At 36.6% G+C, this 18,211-nt stretch overlaps 1 protein-coding gene across 1 annotated transcript in view; it reads left to right on the top strand.

Annotated features, from left to right (window-relative positions):
* ANKRD31 (ankyrin repeat domain 31) overlaps positions 1-18,211 on the top strand; it is a 64,045-nt gene that overhangs the window by 368 nt on the left and 45,466 nt on the right. The window contains 7 exon segments of the mRNA XM_023943434.2: positions 648-703; positions 2,334-2,413; positions 6,359-6,405; positions 7,031-7,125; positions 8,125-8,165; positions 15,291-15,430; positions 15,868-15,995. Coding sequence (XP_023799202.2) covers positions 648-703; positions 2,334-2,413; positions 6,359-6,405; positions 7,031-7,125; positions 8,125-8,165; positions 15,291-15,430; positions 15,868-15,995 — 587 coding nt within the window.

The following is an 18,211-nucleotide window of genomic DNA, read 5'->3' as shown; positions in this document are numbered from 1 at the left end:
GGCGTCTGATGGGGCCGCTCCCGAGCTAAGAGTTTCTTCTTTCATTTTTTTTCTTTTCTTTGTTTTGTTTTGTTTGTTTTTGTTTCCTCCGCTCTGTTCAGAGCCGTTTTATATGTTTCAAGACCCAGTATTTCTTAGCTCTGCAAGTAGCTCCATTTATTTTCACACATCTTGTGTGCCTTGGTGCTTATGCGTTAGGACCCACCATTTTAGTAACATTTTAGTCAGCAGAAGTGAAATATCCCAGAAAACAATTAGGAGAAAATAAATACTATTAAATACAGTTCTTGCTAATTCTATTTCCCTGCAACTTGCCTTGATGTCATTTCTGTCATGATATTATCTCTCGCATCCTTTAAGATATAGCAAGGATTTGAAACCACATGCAGATATTTGTGATGGCTTTGTGGCACAATGGTTCTTGGAAATACTTAGAAGCAGCGAGGTGCCTCCCTAGTGACGTGTCTATATGCAGAAAATCACATGCATCTCTAGAGTTTGGGAGTTTTTTACAGTTTGTGTCAGCGGTCGCCCAGGCGTGTCCCCACGGCAGAGGCTGGGATGGGTGCTTTCAGACGCCCTTTGAGTTTATGGACTGTAAAGCACACAACTCCTAAACGACCTTTTGTTCTATTTATTTTGCGAAGGTTGGCTTATCTTAACAAGGACATTGCTTTAACAACTGAGATAAGTGTTAATAAAGGTAGGACGGATTCTTTTTTCAATCTGTGTTGATTCTTCTCTTTAAAATGTTGCTTTGGATTTTGCCTGAGTCCTTTAAACTTGAGTGTTGCATGAAATTCATGCTTAGGAGCTGTGTGCTTTTTTTGATTACATTCCCAATTTTAGCTCATATTTTAAAAGATTCTTCAGCACATTTTTAATATTTGATTAGGTTTGCTCTTGAGTTCACTGTTCTTCCTGTATACTGTGACCGAGAATCCCTGTCTTGGGAAGCGTTTGAGCCATATATAGGGATGTCCTTTTTATTTACATGTATGTATTTTTGTGTACATGTTTGTGCAGAATAAAATAAATTGATTCTGTATGCATAACAGTTGTATGTAACTTTAGCTGCTTATAGTATTTTAAAAATCCCATTAATACTGCTAGTATATCTGTTCTCTTTAACACAAAAAGTTTGAGTCGGGATATTTCAGTGCATTATGTTTAGCGTATCATTAAATACTTTCAACATAAATGGATGCTCACTGATTTAATGTCTTAAAATATTCCCTAATAGCTCCCACAGAGCAGGTTGCATGAGCAAACATGTTTTAGTTATATAATAGTTTCACATCACTTCCTTGTCATTTTTATATGTTACATTTGACTTGCATCCTATAGATTTTATTTCAGTGATATTTCAGACTGGCTATTCTTTAAGTGACACATGGTGTTTTTCCAGATTTGGTTATGTTTATCTTTTTGTCAAATTGAAGGTCTGAGTGAACTATAATTTTTTAACAACCTGCTCTGAGTTAATACGGATCTTATCTTCAGCCCATTGTAATCTGCAGAAACTCCAATGGCTGAAATTTCCTAATGCTGAACATTTTATAGTTGCTTAATAGTCTTAAGTGAGGAGAGAAGCATCATCCCATTTTGAGCTTCCCTGTGGCTGTCCACTGGAATTAAATCCTTGCAAGATTCAACATACATGGTTTGAGGCATGTCTGACTGTGTTCAGTCAATTGTACTCTGCAACTGTAATAGATTGTGATATTTTTAACATTCTGCCTGCATCATATTATATTTAGTAAGTTGGAATTAGAATTTCATCATTCACAGTTTAGTGCATACTTGTATAATGGTAATTTGATGATAAGATACATAGTGTAAATATGAATTTGATTAGTATTTTGTTACTGTCAGTAACAACATCTTAGTTTTCCAGCATAGGGTCCAACCTTAAGGCTTTCTCTCTTTCTAATTTTTTTTTGAGGGAAGATCTTAATTTGTATAGTCACTAAAGAAACAATGCCGTCTAGGAGTACAAGTATATTTTAATCGCATGGATCAGGTAGGTTACCAAAATTGCAGTTTTTAATTTGAAACATAAGTGGAAAGGCCTATTCTCCAGTGCAAAATTTGGGATGGTAGTGGAATACTAAGTGAAATAAATTTCCACTGCTGGCTGGTTTTAATAATTTCTATTTCATACATGTAGGTTCAAAATCTGGTGTGATAGATTATTTAGCCAGTTGCATATCAAAAGTTTTGATGCATGTAGCTCAGTTACTGAATTATGTAAAAAGTTATGGAATTACAGAAAATTACACAGAAATTAAGACAATCAAAATTTTAATTACCAGGGATTTTTTTTTTCCTAGGAACTTTTTCTCCAGAAATCTCTTTTATACGGAAATTTGGTGACCACACATATTATCACAGGACAGAACAGATAAATCCAGTAAGTCCAGCAATGATAATGTCTTCTCTAAGCATAGCTAATGATTAATTATTAATAAACCCACTGGGCCTCCCCTTGAGGGGATTTGGTGGCTAGCAGCCAAATTGAATTTCGTCTTGTCACCTATGTAGCACATAGTCTGCAGGAATGTGTCAAAGTGGCTTCTCTGTTTTTTCATGAGATTATAACGTCTCAAATTTGAGGAACAAGCCCAGAACAAAGATGAAGAAGTTGTGGAGCACAGACTTTTTGATATGTTCTCTTCAGGAGGTGAAGGGTAATCATCTGAGTTGACTGTGCCAGCATACACCCTGAATTACTCACTATGAGATTAGCTGTTATCCAATGATTGATCAATTGTTTCTTTCAAAGGGAAAGAGATAATGATCCAAAATGTAGAAGAAAATGTCTGCTTGCATGATGACGGGTAATTATTTTACTCTATGGATAATTCTGCATTCCCTAACCTGCTAATTAGCCTGCCTTTTAATGTATTTACCGTGGTTGGTAGCTAGCCCATAAACTTCTATTCAATTGAGCAATTAGGTTTCCACCTCGGCAGGGTCATGAAACAATTAGAGACAAACAGGTTCTCAGCTTTTAACTGGGACTGTTACACTCTATTTAGCCTGGAATCACCTGTCTAAAGCCCACAGTCTGTGTATCCTTATTCCAGTAAAATAGAGTTTTTCTAAAAAGAGCTAGACTGCTTCCTAGATGACAAAAGGTACATTGAAAAAAGATAAGCTTTCTACTGATGGGAATGCTTTACAGCTCATTCTAGGATTGCAAATAAATTTATCTCAACTGACAGTGTGGGAAACAGTGAACAAAATCCAAAATAAGCTGTTATTTAAAAGATTTTTCTCCATAACTTAATTTTGCTCCTTGCATGTGTGAGGGTTGTCTTGACTGAAGTTTATCATGATTTTCTAAGGATGAAGGGAATGAGAGAAGTGCACTTTGCTCTTTCCCTTTCCTTTCTGGGAGATGATCTGACTAACTGCTTCCTAACCTTAGCCTGTGGCTTCATGAATTTCACCAGATTAGCCAATTCCAAATCTAAGGACAAATTCCCAGTCCACTAAAGAAAAAGTCAGAAAAGCAAAGAAACTTACTAGTTTTCACCAAATAGTTTGAGTAATTGTTAGTATCTTTTGTTTTGATGGGACCTGTATAGCAAGACACTGGCAGCTTGGTCATGCACAGCTTGGGGACAATATAACATACTAAATTTTTACTGAATACTGTAAGGAATGTCCTTGGCCTGTTGTCTTTGATACCCATGAGTATACATAGCACCAGTGTGGCTCTTCAACCACTTCAAGAGCCAACATCGAATGGACTTTCATAGAAGCTTTCCTTCTACGTCCTCAGAAATTATAATATATGAATACAAGCATTTAGATGTGATGTGATTTGAGGTTTGTGCAGAGTAGATGGCTGTGAATGTTTTTATAAAAAGTAACATCTGTTTCAGTTGTTCTATAGAGTCTTGGCTTTCTTTGTACTTCAAATGGGTTATGGGAGACTTAGGATATGCAGTCCTGTCTTTGATTCCGTAAGGTAAAAAAATGTAATTAAGAATTTTCATCTACCAGAGATACAGTAGACATATATACAGATTTAGTAGGATCCAAGTTCTTTTAAACAAGTAATTTTCATTATCTGTTAACATGGTATTCTATAGCTTGTTTAGGCAGATACAATGATTGTTAGTTTGTGCTGTCCCCTTTTTTATATTTTTTTTTCCTTACGCTGTTTGGTGAAGTGCACCAAAAGTTGTTAGGTAACATCTAAGAGCTTTTAAGCATTAATCTTTTTTTGGAAAGCATCCAGAATTCCCCTCATATAGTTGTCTGTATAAATAAGTGTTCAAGTGAGAAAAAAATACTGAGATTTTGCAGAGTTTCTTCATCAAAAAGGAGGGCAGGACGAAAGGTTGCTCCTAGTACTTTAGTCAGTGGCCACAACCACCATTTGTGTAATGTATATGGTTGGAGAAGATGTCTCAACCAGTGAGCAATATACTGATTTTGCTTAAAAACAAGTATTTTAGCAGAAAAAAATAGCATCTTCTTCCGAGTTATAATGGTAGTTTGCTGAGATTTTTAAGCATCTCTCTGAGCAGTGTTAACCAGTTAGAGAGGTTTAGTAGTTTTTCTGGTTTTCTCCTTACTTGGTCTCTGGATAATGTTCTGTGTAAATATTCAAGCTGACTCACCTGAAGGGTCTATTTAAGCAAAATAAATAGCTTTCTGCAAATTATCTCACTACCATGCTTTGGAAATACATCTGTCAATAATTGCACAAACTGAATAATCTGTTCTGTTCCAGGGAGCCTTTTAGTAGTGCTTGCTACTGGGAAATTTCTGTCTTGCTCTTCTTAAAAACGAGATTCATTTAATAAATTATAAAAATAATTTAATATAAACAAAAGACAATTAGGAGACAAAAGAAATAAAGCAAAGGGTTAAAACGGCCGGGTGCCCCGGCGCCTTGCCAGGAACACCCCTGGTATTTCGGGGAACTCTTTTATTCCCCCCTTGTTGTGAAGGTTTAATGCATATTCAAAGCGTCCCCTCCCTGGTTCCGCCTTCTTAGATCATGCTTTTTTTACAATTTTATTTTCTGCTGGTCAGCATATTTTTTGCTGGTTATCATTATTCTAGTTGGTCAGCATTATTTTGGAGTTTGGTTTCCTTTTTGCTGCAGATGGTCACTTGTTGATAACAGCCTGGGCCCCTCATCCTTCCCCTGAGGGCAGCTGGTCTTCATATCTTCCGCTGATAACAGTTCGGGTTCTATTGTTCTCCTGATAACAGCTTGGGCCCCAGTGTCCTTGCCCTCTGGGGTTTCTTTGCCTTGTACCTAGGAAATCTTTTTAAACCTAAGACTTGTTAGCAAAAAAGTACATACATAGCTAAAAGGTATTTAATATATAATATTCATCTACGAAAGCCAATATCACAATACACATTTATAACACTTCTGAAGCAATTGTTGAGATGTTTGTTCTTATTGTGTGGCTAGTACTTTGTGTAAGCTAGAGAAGTTGTCACTTAGTGTCCACACCAAGGTGTTCTTTCTTAGAGTCCTCTATTGCTGTTAATGTAGCCACTGTAAGTCAATGGTTTGTTTAAAATTGCAGCTGGTGTGTGATAGTCCACTAGTAATACCCAGTCTTAGCTCATCAGTGAGAGGATCATTCTGCAATTCACTTGACTGTCTTGATCATTCCTAGTTTGCTTTAGACTTTGTATAAAGGCTACATTTTCCATACCGAGGGACATTTCTGCATTATTGGCAAAGGTACAAAAAGCAGATCCAAGGTCTCTGTAATAAGGAGTTGGAATTTGGCTCCTGCTGTGAGATCAGTGCTCTCCTTACCCACCTGATCTTTCCTGTGTTGGCTTGTGGCAGCCCTGCCACTCAGAACCAGCTGGTGTGCAAGTCTGGAAGTTCCTTAAATACGATACTTATAGGGGTCTTGAGAGCACTATACTAAGTATCTCTTTGAAACAACTTTCTAAACGTGCCTTTGGAGCAGCACCCTGTCTTATTTAATGAAAAATGTTGTCTAAAAAAAGATTAAAACTGTGAGTTGAAATAAAAATACCTTGTGTTTTGGTCCTTTGATGTATAAAACATCTTAAGTTTGAAGGAATCGTGTCTTTCTTGCAACAGTTTGTTTTTCTTGTGGGTGAATGTTTTTTTCTATGGTATTGATTTATTTTTAAACATTTTTGTCAAACAGTACAAGTAAAAAAAGTTTTAAGTGGAATGCTTTTATATCTTAATAGTAATGTATGTTATTATTGGATGTAAGAATTCCATTCCCCAATTAAATTACAGAAAGAAGAAGATAAGCTCACAATAAGACTGAGAAAATAAACAATTAAATACTTTGTTTACTAACTTGTTAAGTTTTTGATTCCTTTGCAGGTACTTCAAGAGGCATCCACATCTGAGCAGTCTCAGTCCCTGCTGAAGTGAGTATAATATGTCATATAGGAATTCCAGTCAGGCAAAATTAAGTAATTGAGTAGTTCTGTTATACTTCCATTTGTATCTTGTTTTATTCCCAGTGTTCAGTTGAGAAACAGTTTTCATGTTTGCTTAGTGAAGGATCTGTATGTCAGCAGTAGTTCAGTGTCCAATATGGGTCAAGCTGTAGCTGGATTTATTTTTGTTGATGATGCTACCTTAAATGGTTTAAGAACGTAACCATTTAAGTTACAACAAGAGTAATGGAACTTGGTGAAAACCATTAGACAAATAAAAGTTTGTATTAAAAATATTAGATTTTTGCTCTTGGAAATGATGGAAAGATTTCAGTAGAAAATAGATTTATAAAAGAAATGTAGAGAGAAGTAATAAAGAATAGAAAAGGCCTTTTTTTTTCCACTTAGAGAATAAATGTGCAAATGTTGCTAGCTCCACACAGGAAATCCAGAAGTGTTATTTATTGCATATCCTTGTAAAAAAAAGTATATGTCTAAAATAACTACAGCTGTTTCTACAGGTAGCAGCCAACTCAAAGTACTGCAAAAATGTTCCTAAAATGAGCAGATTACAATTCTTTAAGAATTTTTTTATTGTATTATTTCATTTTAGGGGTTGGATAAACCATTCATCATCTACTGAAAATATTTCTAAGCCTGGTTTTTTATTAAATTCTGCAGCAGAAGAACCGCAAAATAATTCTGTAGGTATGTTTTATTTGTAGAAAACTAGGAATCGCTCTAGCTGTGGCAAAATCATTTGAGAAAATCATTTGATAAGCTGAAGATGAGTATCCATGTTGGTTTATATAGAATCTGACTATATGTGTTTTTTACAACAGTAGTTCAGTTTTTATAGTCATGTATTGCAAGTTCTGTTTTTTTAAGTATTCTGCTAGGATTGTTTGAGGAAGTATCTGTTTTCTCAAGCCAGTGGTATATATCCAATTTTAAATTATTTCATTGCTATGGAATTTTCTGACAAAGGTTACAGGCCACATGGTGCTTAAAATACCTTGTAGATATTTAAGGTAAACAGGTCATGGAGGGTTCCTACTTGCATCTTTCTAACACATCCAAGTATCAGAGGCACCTGTAAGAAAAGAGAAACAAAAATGCTACTATTCACCAGGTCTGTATGGCAGGTGCTGCTACTTAAGTTGTACTTCCATTCCTCAGTGTTCCCAGAAGTGCAGGACTGCCCCGTCTGTTTTGCTGTCTTCCACTTGAGCTTATTTTTGGTAATCCAACAGAAAAACATTCACTTTATTTCTGATTAGGAAATTGCCATCATTCACATGAATGTTGAAACAGTGATGAGATCAGGGGGTTTGGGATCATTGCTGTAGAGGCAATAAGTTATTGGATTATTTTACAGTAATGTCTGCACTGTAATTAGAGAGGGCAGAGGCTAGGTCTTGTCATGTGAAATGGGTGGCAATTGCACCTGCTGATGGTCTTTGGAAACACAGGGCTCTAAACTGCAGTGAAGAAATGTGACAAAATAGCTCTGGCATATCATTTGGTGACTAACAGAGCCTAACCAGAAATTTTATTGTCAGTTCCACTTAGGGAACATGACAGGTAATTTTTAAGGTTTGAAAATTAAGCCTTAGTTAGGAAATTATGCCATTTTTTTAAGAGACGATGAGAACTTTCAGAAGTGGAAAGTAAAACTGATATATTTTTTTATTCTCCTAAATTTAGATATCAAATTGAATGGATTTCAGAAGGATGCAGAAGAAAAGGTGAGCACATAGCTGTTGACACTGACACTGAGCACTTTTAAAACAACTTTAAATCTAAGCTTTATTTTCTGTTTTTTCAGTAAGAACTGTAGTTGCTAAGCTTGCAGTACACAGGAATAGAAGCATAGCAGTTAAAGTGAGGTGGGAAAGACATCATCATGAGCCATAATCTATAAGGGCTGTTACTTAAGCTAAAGTAATGAAGACACTTAGTAGCTTAAAATGTTTCCCACCAATGAAAGCTATGAGACAGGCAATGCATTTGGAGGGTCTCTGAGGAGGAAGAGGTTATCTTTAACTGTCTTTTTGTTTGGATGAGTCTTACTTGTGGCCAGAAATAGGTAGTAGCAGAGTTTCTGCTGTGGAAGACTCTGCTTAAGGCAACTGTTGTATCATTATGGCTGTACCATCTAGTCCCATTGTTTTGTACCTATAAATATAAAGTTAGGATTCTATATAAATCAGTTTACTTGGCTTTTTTCAAGGATCCTGACTGAGGTTTATGTCAGGGAAAAAGCAGTTCTTGGTAGAATTCACTGAAGGTAGATTTGAGACCCGTCTTGATACTAAAACTAGCCAGACAGGAACTTTCTAACACAATTTTGAGTATTTGAGAGCAGGCATTCTTTACTGCAGCAGTGGTCACTTGCAGGATCCTTCCTCCAGTTGAGTGCCCTGAGGATCTGGTGAACAGAGTGTTTATCACACAGATCAATCATGCATTCATTAGCTATCCCCCCTTACTTAATAACTATTATTTTATTTTACACAGTTGCACCTCTTATCAAAAGTCCTTATATGGTTCTTTAGGATCGTCTTTAGCTATTTTCAATGTCCTTTTTAGGTGCCTATTCCTTGACCCCTGCTTTTGAGTAAGCATAGTATCACTGTTTTGCATAACTTCCACTTTGTTGGCCTTGCAGAGCTGAGCTGACGTCCTTCTTGCATTTTGCATGGCATCTGTTTAAGTTACGTCCTTTATCTATTTCTCCAGGGCTGTGCTGTTCTGTTCCACTGTCCTTACCAGAGTAAAATGCTGCTCTGTTCTACTGTCCTTATTGTTCATGCATATTCCTGCAAATATGAGTGATGACAGGGTCAAATATTCCATCTTAGAACAAAGGGGGAAAAGTGAAATCTCCTAGGATATTATTAAACTATAAGTTTATTAAATGAAACATTCTCATTGTACAAGACTAGTCCCATAGAACAAATTCTAAATGCCTCAGAGAATGCCTATTATTACTAGCCTCTGGAGAATAGGCAGATTGAATGCTTTGAAAGTATCTCCAGAGATAATATTTTAGGAGTCTGGAGTAAGAAGGCTGGAAATAACTACTATAGTGAGTTTTTCTTCTTGGAGATTGGCTAATGTTGGCACTAGCAAGGTCTGAGTCCCACAGAAGGATCTTTAGTGAGGTGAACCAATGGCTGTGACAGTCTTCCATATACTGATTTGAAGCAAGGTCAAGACAGACACCTTGATAACCAGCAGTGAGTCATTGAATATCTCAGTTTTGTATGTCACTGAAAATATAAAATAAATCTATAAATTATCTATGCATAGAATTCTGACATAACTACTCTTACTGAGTTTTCATGGTTTTGATGATGTAGCAGCACTGATTTCTGTTGTGGTTAGTCTGTCAGTAGTGAGGCCAATACTAGTACTGTTCAATGTCTTCATTAGTGGCCTGGAAAATGGAACACACTGCACCCTCAGCAAGTTCAGAGATGGTGCTAGGAGGAATGACTGTTAGACCAGATAGCTGTGTTGTTATTCATAAGGACCTGAACAGATGGGAAAACTGGGACGAGAGGAATCCCATGAAATTAATCAAGGGGAGATAAGAAGTTCTGCATCTGGAGAGAAATAACCTCAGGCACCAGTACAGCTGGGGACTAGCTGACAGGAAAATAGTTTTTCCAGAGAAGGAGTTTGGAATCCTGGTGGACCCTCTACTCTGCTCTTGTGAGAGCCCACCTGGACTACGGTGTCTGGAGTTTTGTGAACATGTCACATTTAAGGATTGAATTTCAGTTGACTTTGGGGTTTTTAGGATCTTGCAAAATTTCACCCACTCTTCAAAAAATGCATTGAACTTTTTTCTTGGGAAATTTGTAAATGTATACATGCTGTTTATACCATAGTTCTTTAATAAGAGAAAGTTATACCAGTGTATTTTTCTTTTTCCCCAGCTTTTTAAAGTCTAGGTGAGTTAGAGAAATGGTGTAAAAGTGTAATTCAATAAAGCAAAGTAAGAGGTAATCAGTACTTAGAAACAATTTGATGCACATGTAAAAGATAGGAAACAGCTGTCAGGGGAATAATTTTTCAAGAAAGACTCAGGGATTTATGGTAGTTTGCAAACTGAACCTGAGTGTGTGCTGTCTGATTTCTACCCTTTCTGTTTTATTGTGTGTGAACTTTATCTAAATCATGTCACCAGTAGTTAAAGGTTTCTTGCATTGCCTGGTATTGCCACTTGCTGGCAGCAAGACTCCAAAAATGCATTGAAAGAGATTTTCTTAGATTTCTTAGATTTTCTTAGAGCGGTATTATATGCAAATTTTATATAGAAAAAAAGCATGGGTTAGGTCTCAGGAGGCATCATATTTTTTTTTCTGCAGAGCATTTAAAACAGGGATAAGGAAAAAAATAGGAGAGGAATTTCTTCATATAAGAATGGGTGCTTCTGTTGAATGTAGCTCAAAGTGATTAGAAAAACAGCAGTATTACTTTTCCAAGAACAATTACAATTTTATGTTCTGTACCCAGTGTAGAAACCACACCATGAAAACGTCTCAAAATCCTAAGGTTTTGAACTGAAATTTGCAAAGATACAAATCCTCCACACCTGTATTGGATTCACATAAACACGTAATCAAAGCTCTTATATTGTGTTTTATTAACTATGTATTTTTAGTTTGTGTGAATATGTTTACTTCCATTAATTCTATGTGACAGAAATTTTTAAAGACTTTCTTTTAAATCCTTGTAACACTCTCAGGTTATTTGCCATTGCCATTGGCAATGACATAATATCTTTGATTAAAAGATTTAGTCTCTTTACCCTGGATTTTCACTGCTATAGAAGTCAACAGCTGAAGTTGAGACTTCTTTTGAGAGCTCAGTCTAACTGTATTTAATGTATTGTATGAAGGAAGGCTTTGAGTCTTGCTGATTTTGCAAAAGTGCATAATAAATTGTACACACATATATAGAAAGAGAGATGACTTCTAAAGTGAATTTCAGTTAAATGCTTTTTAGAAAGAGTTCCTCCATTTTTTTGGTAAACTTTTTAAACTTAATTTTTATGTATCACTAAAATTAAGTAATGAAGATTGCTTTCCAGAAATAAGCCTCTGTCTACATGATCCTGTGGAAGACATAATAACAGTTTGAAAGGAACAGACCAGAAGATACATTTCCACATGTTTTAGATAATTGCTGCAGAACCTGCATGACCATTACTGACACAGATAACACAGTAAAAGAGCATTCCCTTAATAATGATACAGATCTTTCACTGTCATCCCCAGGGAAGATTTTCATGGATGTATTCACTGAACAGAATATAGAGACTAGTGAAGTTGACATCAGTGATTTGTTGAGCTACCCTAGTGATTCTGAGAGTCTTAAAGTTAAAAATCCATTGCCTGGCAAGTTAGAGTGTCAGGGTCATGCCTGTTCCATTGATCCATCAGCAGCTGAGAGCAGTGATGCCCTGCCAGTAGAGCTTGTGCTGCCTCTGAATGCCTTGTCAGGATCAATGGTACAAGCTGCCACTCCTGTAGTGCCAAATGAGAGACAGTTTAATGCCAAGGAAGAGCAGCTAAATTCAGAAACCAGTATTCTGCAGGTAGATTATGACTGTGCTCAAATAACAAACGTGATGGAGCCTTGACTTGCTACAATTCAGGTGGAAAAAATAAGTGCCTTCACAGGATCTAACTTGTAGAGCACAAGAAATGAGCAAGTATAACCACAGTTTAATTCATATTTGAAATTTTATGTTTATCATTATCTTTATTGAAACATGATCTAAAGTAGCCAGATTACTTGAAGATGGAACCTTAATAAAGAATCTTAATAAAGAATCTTAATAAAGAATAAACTAGCATCAGTAATTTGCATGTTTAAATAATTTCAGTTGTTTTTGTTTTAAAAGTCCAGTAGTGTATTTCCTGTTTGGACGTATCCATGTTGCAAAAACAGCAAAGCTTGCTGGGATGGGAAATCCTAGTAAAGTTAATTTATTGACTGATGTGGAAACCTAGATTCAACATGGAATTTTCCAAAACTCCCAGACCCCCTGTGCATCTTCTGTGTCTCATGTTCTCTCCAAAACACTGTTCTGTTGTTTCATTGTAGCATACCAGCATACACCAGCCAACTCCATCTCCAGGTTCCTACTGCATCCTATTCTGTTTTTGATCCAGGCAGCAGTGTGCTGTTTTCTTTTTAGTTCTCACTGCTGTAAATGCAAATGCTTTGCAAGTATTACAAAACACATTATAGCTATGCCTTTCCTGTAGACTAGGAAGATTATTCAGAGGGAATTCTTTACACATGTATTTAGAAGTGTATTTATTGTGCTTAGTTCTGCCTGTGCAAGACATACTGAAAAAACGAGGCATGCTTTTATGTTCCTGTCCTCCCCTGAAGAAACCAGTATGTGTGGATGCAGCATGTGATCCTTCTTGTTGCTTCTTGTGCTGTGAAGGTGTTCTGTAACACCTCATTTCTATTCAATAACACCAATGCAAAATTATGGAGAGGAGCATGAAAGGAAAGCTATAGTTTCTTCCTGTTTAGATTATAGTAAGGGAAGGAGAAGGACAGATAGGAGACAGATTTATGCTGCAGAGTATATTAAGCATCTCTTGTAAACCTGCTACCTGATTCTGTGCTCTGTATTGTATTCGAATAATCTGGAGCTGCAAATCAATGATCAGTCATGTAAAGCTGGCTATTTAAAGTAGTTTAACAACCCACAACGGCATAAAGCATCCAAAAACTGTAAGTTAATTCTGTCTTTTTCTAGTAGTATTAACGAAATATATCAGCATGTAATTAAATGTGCCACAAAGATGGCTAATTTCAAGGTGCTGAAAGGTCTGTAGGCCGATTTTCTCAGAACCATAGCACTTTACAAAGCTCTTTGTGAAGTATTGATTTCTGAAATTTGTAGCACAGCTGTGTAAAGATTAATGCATAGATTTACTCAAAATTGCAGTTAAAATTGAGAAGCAGAGTCTTGTGATCTCTAACCTCTTGTTAAAACCTCTTGTTTTGATTGTTGTGATTATACAACAATCACCTTTATCTTTTCTTTGTGCCTTTATCTGGTGTTCTTAAAGGCAGAAGGTAATGAGGCAATTACTAAGGAAAAAACCCGTTAATTTGTTAGTAACTGTTGAATTGTAGCAGTATATTGTTCTCCTTTATTTTTCTCACCCTTCTTTCTTCAGAGTATTCTTGTGCTGAAACAAGTATCAGAAGAGGAGAATCTGTACTGACTTGTAGATGCAATCAGGATGTGGGATTGCCCATGTATTTTAATATATAGTCTCTTACAAAGCAATTGTGAGGTTTTTTTTCTTTGAAATGTTTTCTTCTCCTTTTCAAACCCCACTCCCATTGCAGATGTGGCTCCATGGGAAGTACTGCTGTGATAATTTTCTAACCTAATATACTTGATTTTTCCCAGCTGCCATACAATCATTAAGGTTGGAAAAGACCTTTGGAATCAGCAAGTCCAGTTGTCCAAACATGAACCACTGTGTTTACCACTAAGCCATGTCTCCAAGTGCCATGCCTACATGTCTGAATATTTCCAGGCATGATGATTCCACCACTTTCCTAGTCAGCCTGTTCCATTGCCTGGCCACACTTCCAGTGAAAAAAATTTTCCTCATATCCAATCTAAGCCTTCTCTGGCATAACTAGTGGTTGCTTCCCCTTATCCTACTGCTTTTTTACCTGGAAGAGGAGACCAGCCCCCACCTCACTACAAACTCTTTCCAGGTAGTTGTTGAGAACAATAAAGGCACTGCTGAGACTCCTTTTCCTCATGCTAAACAACTCCAGATTCCATGTTAACATGCACTGTCTCTTGACCCAGAGGGACCACATCTAAGAAGGCAATTTCCCTCTTTAGTAACCTTTCTACTAAATATGTCAATTAAAAAAAAATTAATCAGTACATTATCCATTTCTGTTTGTTTCGCAAGAAAGGACTAACCAGTTCTCCCATATCATTGTGAAAGAATTTCTATGCATGTGTGCTGAGGGTGTGTCCTAAAAGCTTTCAGCATTATTCAAGTGTGTAATAAACTAATGAGTACCCAGATTTCAGGAGCTTGAGTGATACATGGCAGCATGTTGCAGTCACATGGCTAAAACAACTCAAGCAGCTCAAATTCTGTGTGGTGACCTGTCTTTAGGGTGGGGTTAGATTTAAGTCTCTGGTATACATATAACCTCATCAATTTAGGATGAGGTGAGTCTCTATCATCTCAGAGTAGCTCTTCCTCTTTACAAGTGGTGGGGTAATGACGATGCCTAGTGTCATCTACATGCCTGGCTTTTAGAAGGTTGAAGGTAAGTGAAGTGAATTTCAGCTATAGCTCAGGGATGGTATATCTGAGCAGAAATAACTGCTCAGCTGGGAGTTACTAAACTTCAGGTGAAACATGGATCTTACCTTTTGTAAATTTTTAGGCTTCTGCAACAGTGAGATGGGATGGGCTTTCTTAAGACATCTCAGATTAGTCTGATGTCATTTCAAATGTCCAATAAAATAACTTTCAGATAGAAGAACTTTTGTTTGCTGTCATCCAGCCTAGATTTGTGTTTTAAGTTGTGACTCTGAGTAGCCTCATTATCTTGGCTAATTCTGTCAGGAACACTTTGCGTGGCATACTAGTTCAGGATTGCCTCTTCTGTAGCAGCCTCTGTCTTTCATACCTGTAGAATTGCAGTTACTCACTTCAGCAATCTCTCAATTCCTGGTGGGCATACAATTTAAAAAAGAGTGTTCTTGGAACTCTTATATATGGCCTTTGTTTTAACTTCATGCCTACCAGTTGCATCTAATACTTCTTTTTTTTTTGTCACAGCCTGTGGCTGGTCAGCAGAAAGAGAAAGAAGTAATTTCGGATTACTTGGATGCCACCTTTAGTGAAAAACAAACTAGTGAGGGACATTCATGTTCAGTGGAGCCTGCAGCATGTGCAGAGCCAGCCCAAACCATATCAAGGTAAGTGAGACCTCCTCTGGAAAGTACAGAGATTTTTTCTTCTCATCACCAAATGTTAGAAGAAACAGCAGGGAATGGCTCCTGGAGGCAATGTAACAAGAAACAAACAGAAGCATTTTGAGTATGAGAAATTTATGCATAATAATTCTTAAGTTATTTTTTATGTACTAATTTAATAGATACAATCCATGTGGATGCATTAATGCATTATTTGTCATGTGAATGACTTTAAATGATCAAAGAAAAAAATTTGCCTTTTATTTAAAGATCTGAGATTTAGTTTCTCTGCTGATTTACTCCTTATTTAGTACTACCTAAGTTAGCCTGCTATTACAGCGTTCCTTTTGAAATCAAATGTATTCATATTCTTAGCTCTACAGTAAACACTGATTTATATAGAGAATATTCTCATTGATTCTAAGCAAATCTCTTGTCAGTAAAATTCAGAAATCTACTTCTGAAGACAAGCAGGATCTAGAAACCATCATATGGCATGAATTAATTCTGAATGAGTTTGCAGAAGCTAATCAGAGGAGAAGGAGCAAGAGAATTGACAACAAACGGAGTAAGATCCTCTATGTTCTTATGCAGATTATTATTTGAGCAACTATACTGAATCAAATATATTTAATAATTTTTCCAATATATTGTGATATGGTTTTCTTTTAAAAATATGGTATAAACATTCGTTTTAAGAATGAAAGTTCTGGATCATTTCCCTTCTTCTGAAAACCCTTATATTATCAACCTAACAGTTAACTTGTTTTCATAGGCTCCTTAAGAATAATGAGATGTTTTTCAGGATGCAATTTTTATTGTAGTGTTTTATATGAAAAAATTATAGTTCTGAAAAGGAGAAAATTGTTTTTCTGCAGACCGAAAAGGTAGATCCTGAGCTGTATTTATTTATCCTTCTACCATTTAGTGTTCTGTTCAAAATCATTATCAGAGCAGTGCCATCCTCAAGAACTGACCTATAAAAACCAGTTTATTCTCTTTTGAGTACCTGCTGTTGTTACCCTGTCTACAGGATTATAGGGCCTTTACTACCACAAAGCACATTTTTGAAGTATTTTTATTTGCAATATGCTTTGTTAGAGAGAAAGATTTTTGGTTTTCACCCTTTGAAGGTACATGCGGAAAAAAATTTTGACCTTGCAGAGGAATTTTTTGGGACAATAAAGAATTTTCTCATTTAGATGTTCACTCCAGCATCTTTAAGATTAGGTCTTATCTGTTGGGTTGTCTTTTTAAGTCCACTCCAACTGGGTTTTTCCATTTACCTACAGTCATTTAAACATCTTACACAAAGACGCTTAAATGAAAAAAAAAAGAAAATAAATTAAAACCCACAAAGAAGTCCACCTCCAGTTAACAGGATTTAATTCTCTTTTGCAGGATTTCAATTATTCACAGTGGAAGCAGCATTTTGATGAGATTTAAAGTTGAATGACTAGCTGCTTGTCTATTTCAAATTGACTTGCTAGTTTCTACTCAGTAAACAAGTTACAGATTCTTTAGCATGGTTACTACAGAAAGAGTGCACTGCCTGTAGAGGTAGCTTCATGGTAAACCAATCTAGCAAGTTTACCTCCCTTTCACATCAGACCTGTCAAGAGCCCATGAGTCATCTTAGTTTGGCAACTCACTCTAAAAAACTGCCCCATGATAAGTTTTGGTTTGTGTCTGCATGTGTCACTTGTTTTGCACAAGGTCAGGCTCACGGAAAGCTCTAGGGAAGGCACGTGGAAGTAATTGGAAATAGATCCCTTCAAGGAAGATTTTAATGAGATAAAGTATAACATAACTGCATATGATTCTGTTTATTTCTGTGAAGTTTAATCCCTCCTGAACTGCTTGGCTGGTTTGGACAAGCTCTGACTTCTGACTGCATGTCTTAAATGATTGGTATCTTACAAGGCTAGACAGCAGAGAGGAACTGTGTGCTCAGCTGAGGGAAACCCCTATCTATTAGATTCTAAACACCTACTCAGAGTCAAGAATTTAAGAATGTTTGGAATTAGTCCAAGCTCACAGTGTATCACAATGCACAAAACATCAGGCTGCATGAGTTACAGCTCTAGAAGAAAACGGTGGGATTTAAGGTCTATTTCTGGTGATGCCAAATTGACTTTTGCCTTTTTTGCTTTTATATATTCAGTATGTTCTTTACACATATATTTGTAGCTGCGTAGCCCATTATTGTATTCGTAGTTAGCCCTACTACTTTTCTCTACCTTTTCCCTGCCCTGATAGGCGGAAAGACAAAACACATTCCAGAAGCTCCAAGCTGGGCGTCTAAGGCCCCTATCCTATCTTGGTTCTTCCTGGGAACCAAGGTTGAAACGACCTTTTGGAGACACGTTTGCAAAAACAAAATTTTGTTCCTATCTGAGGGGGAGGATTCAGAATAGGTTTGAACCAGGGGAGAATTACCTCACCACTTCTGTCTCTAATTGTTGATTTTTGTCAGTTAGTTAATTTATAGTAGTTTATATATACAGTTTTGTACAGTTTATAAAACTGTATTCACCCCATGTGGGGTGGGCATTTTCCATATGCCCCCAGAGGCCTCCAATAAAGACCAGCCTTTATGTTATCTCCTATACTAATATGGCTTCAAAAGTTGTTTCATTTCTAGGTTTTTTTCAGGCATCAGTGGCGCGTGGGTGGAGTTCTATGACCTGTGAGGCTTACCTGCTACAGCTTGTGGAGACGAGCAATGTGTATAGGTTGCTGTCTGAAGAATATTTAGTAGATGAATTAGTGGCCTAGGCCTGC

This window comes from Cyanistes caeruleus, chromosome Z (assembly GCF_971803275.1).
Source record: "Cyanistes caeruleus chromosome Z, bCyaCae1.hap1.1, whole genome shotgun sequence".
NCBI lineage: Eukaryota > Metazoa > Chordata > Aves > Passeriformes > Paridae > Cyanistes > Cyanistes caeruleus.
This window is presented reverse-complemented; position numbering and strand designations above follow the sequence as displayed.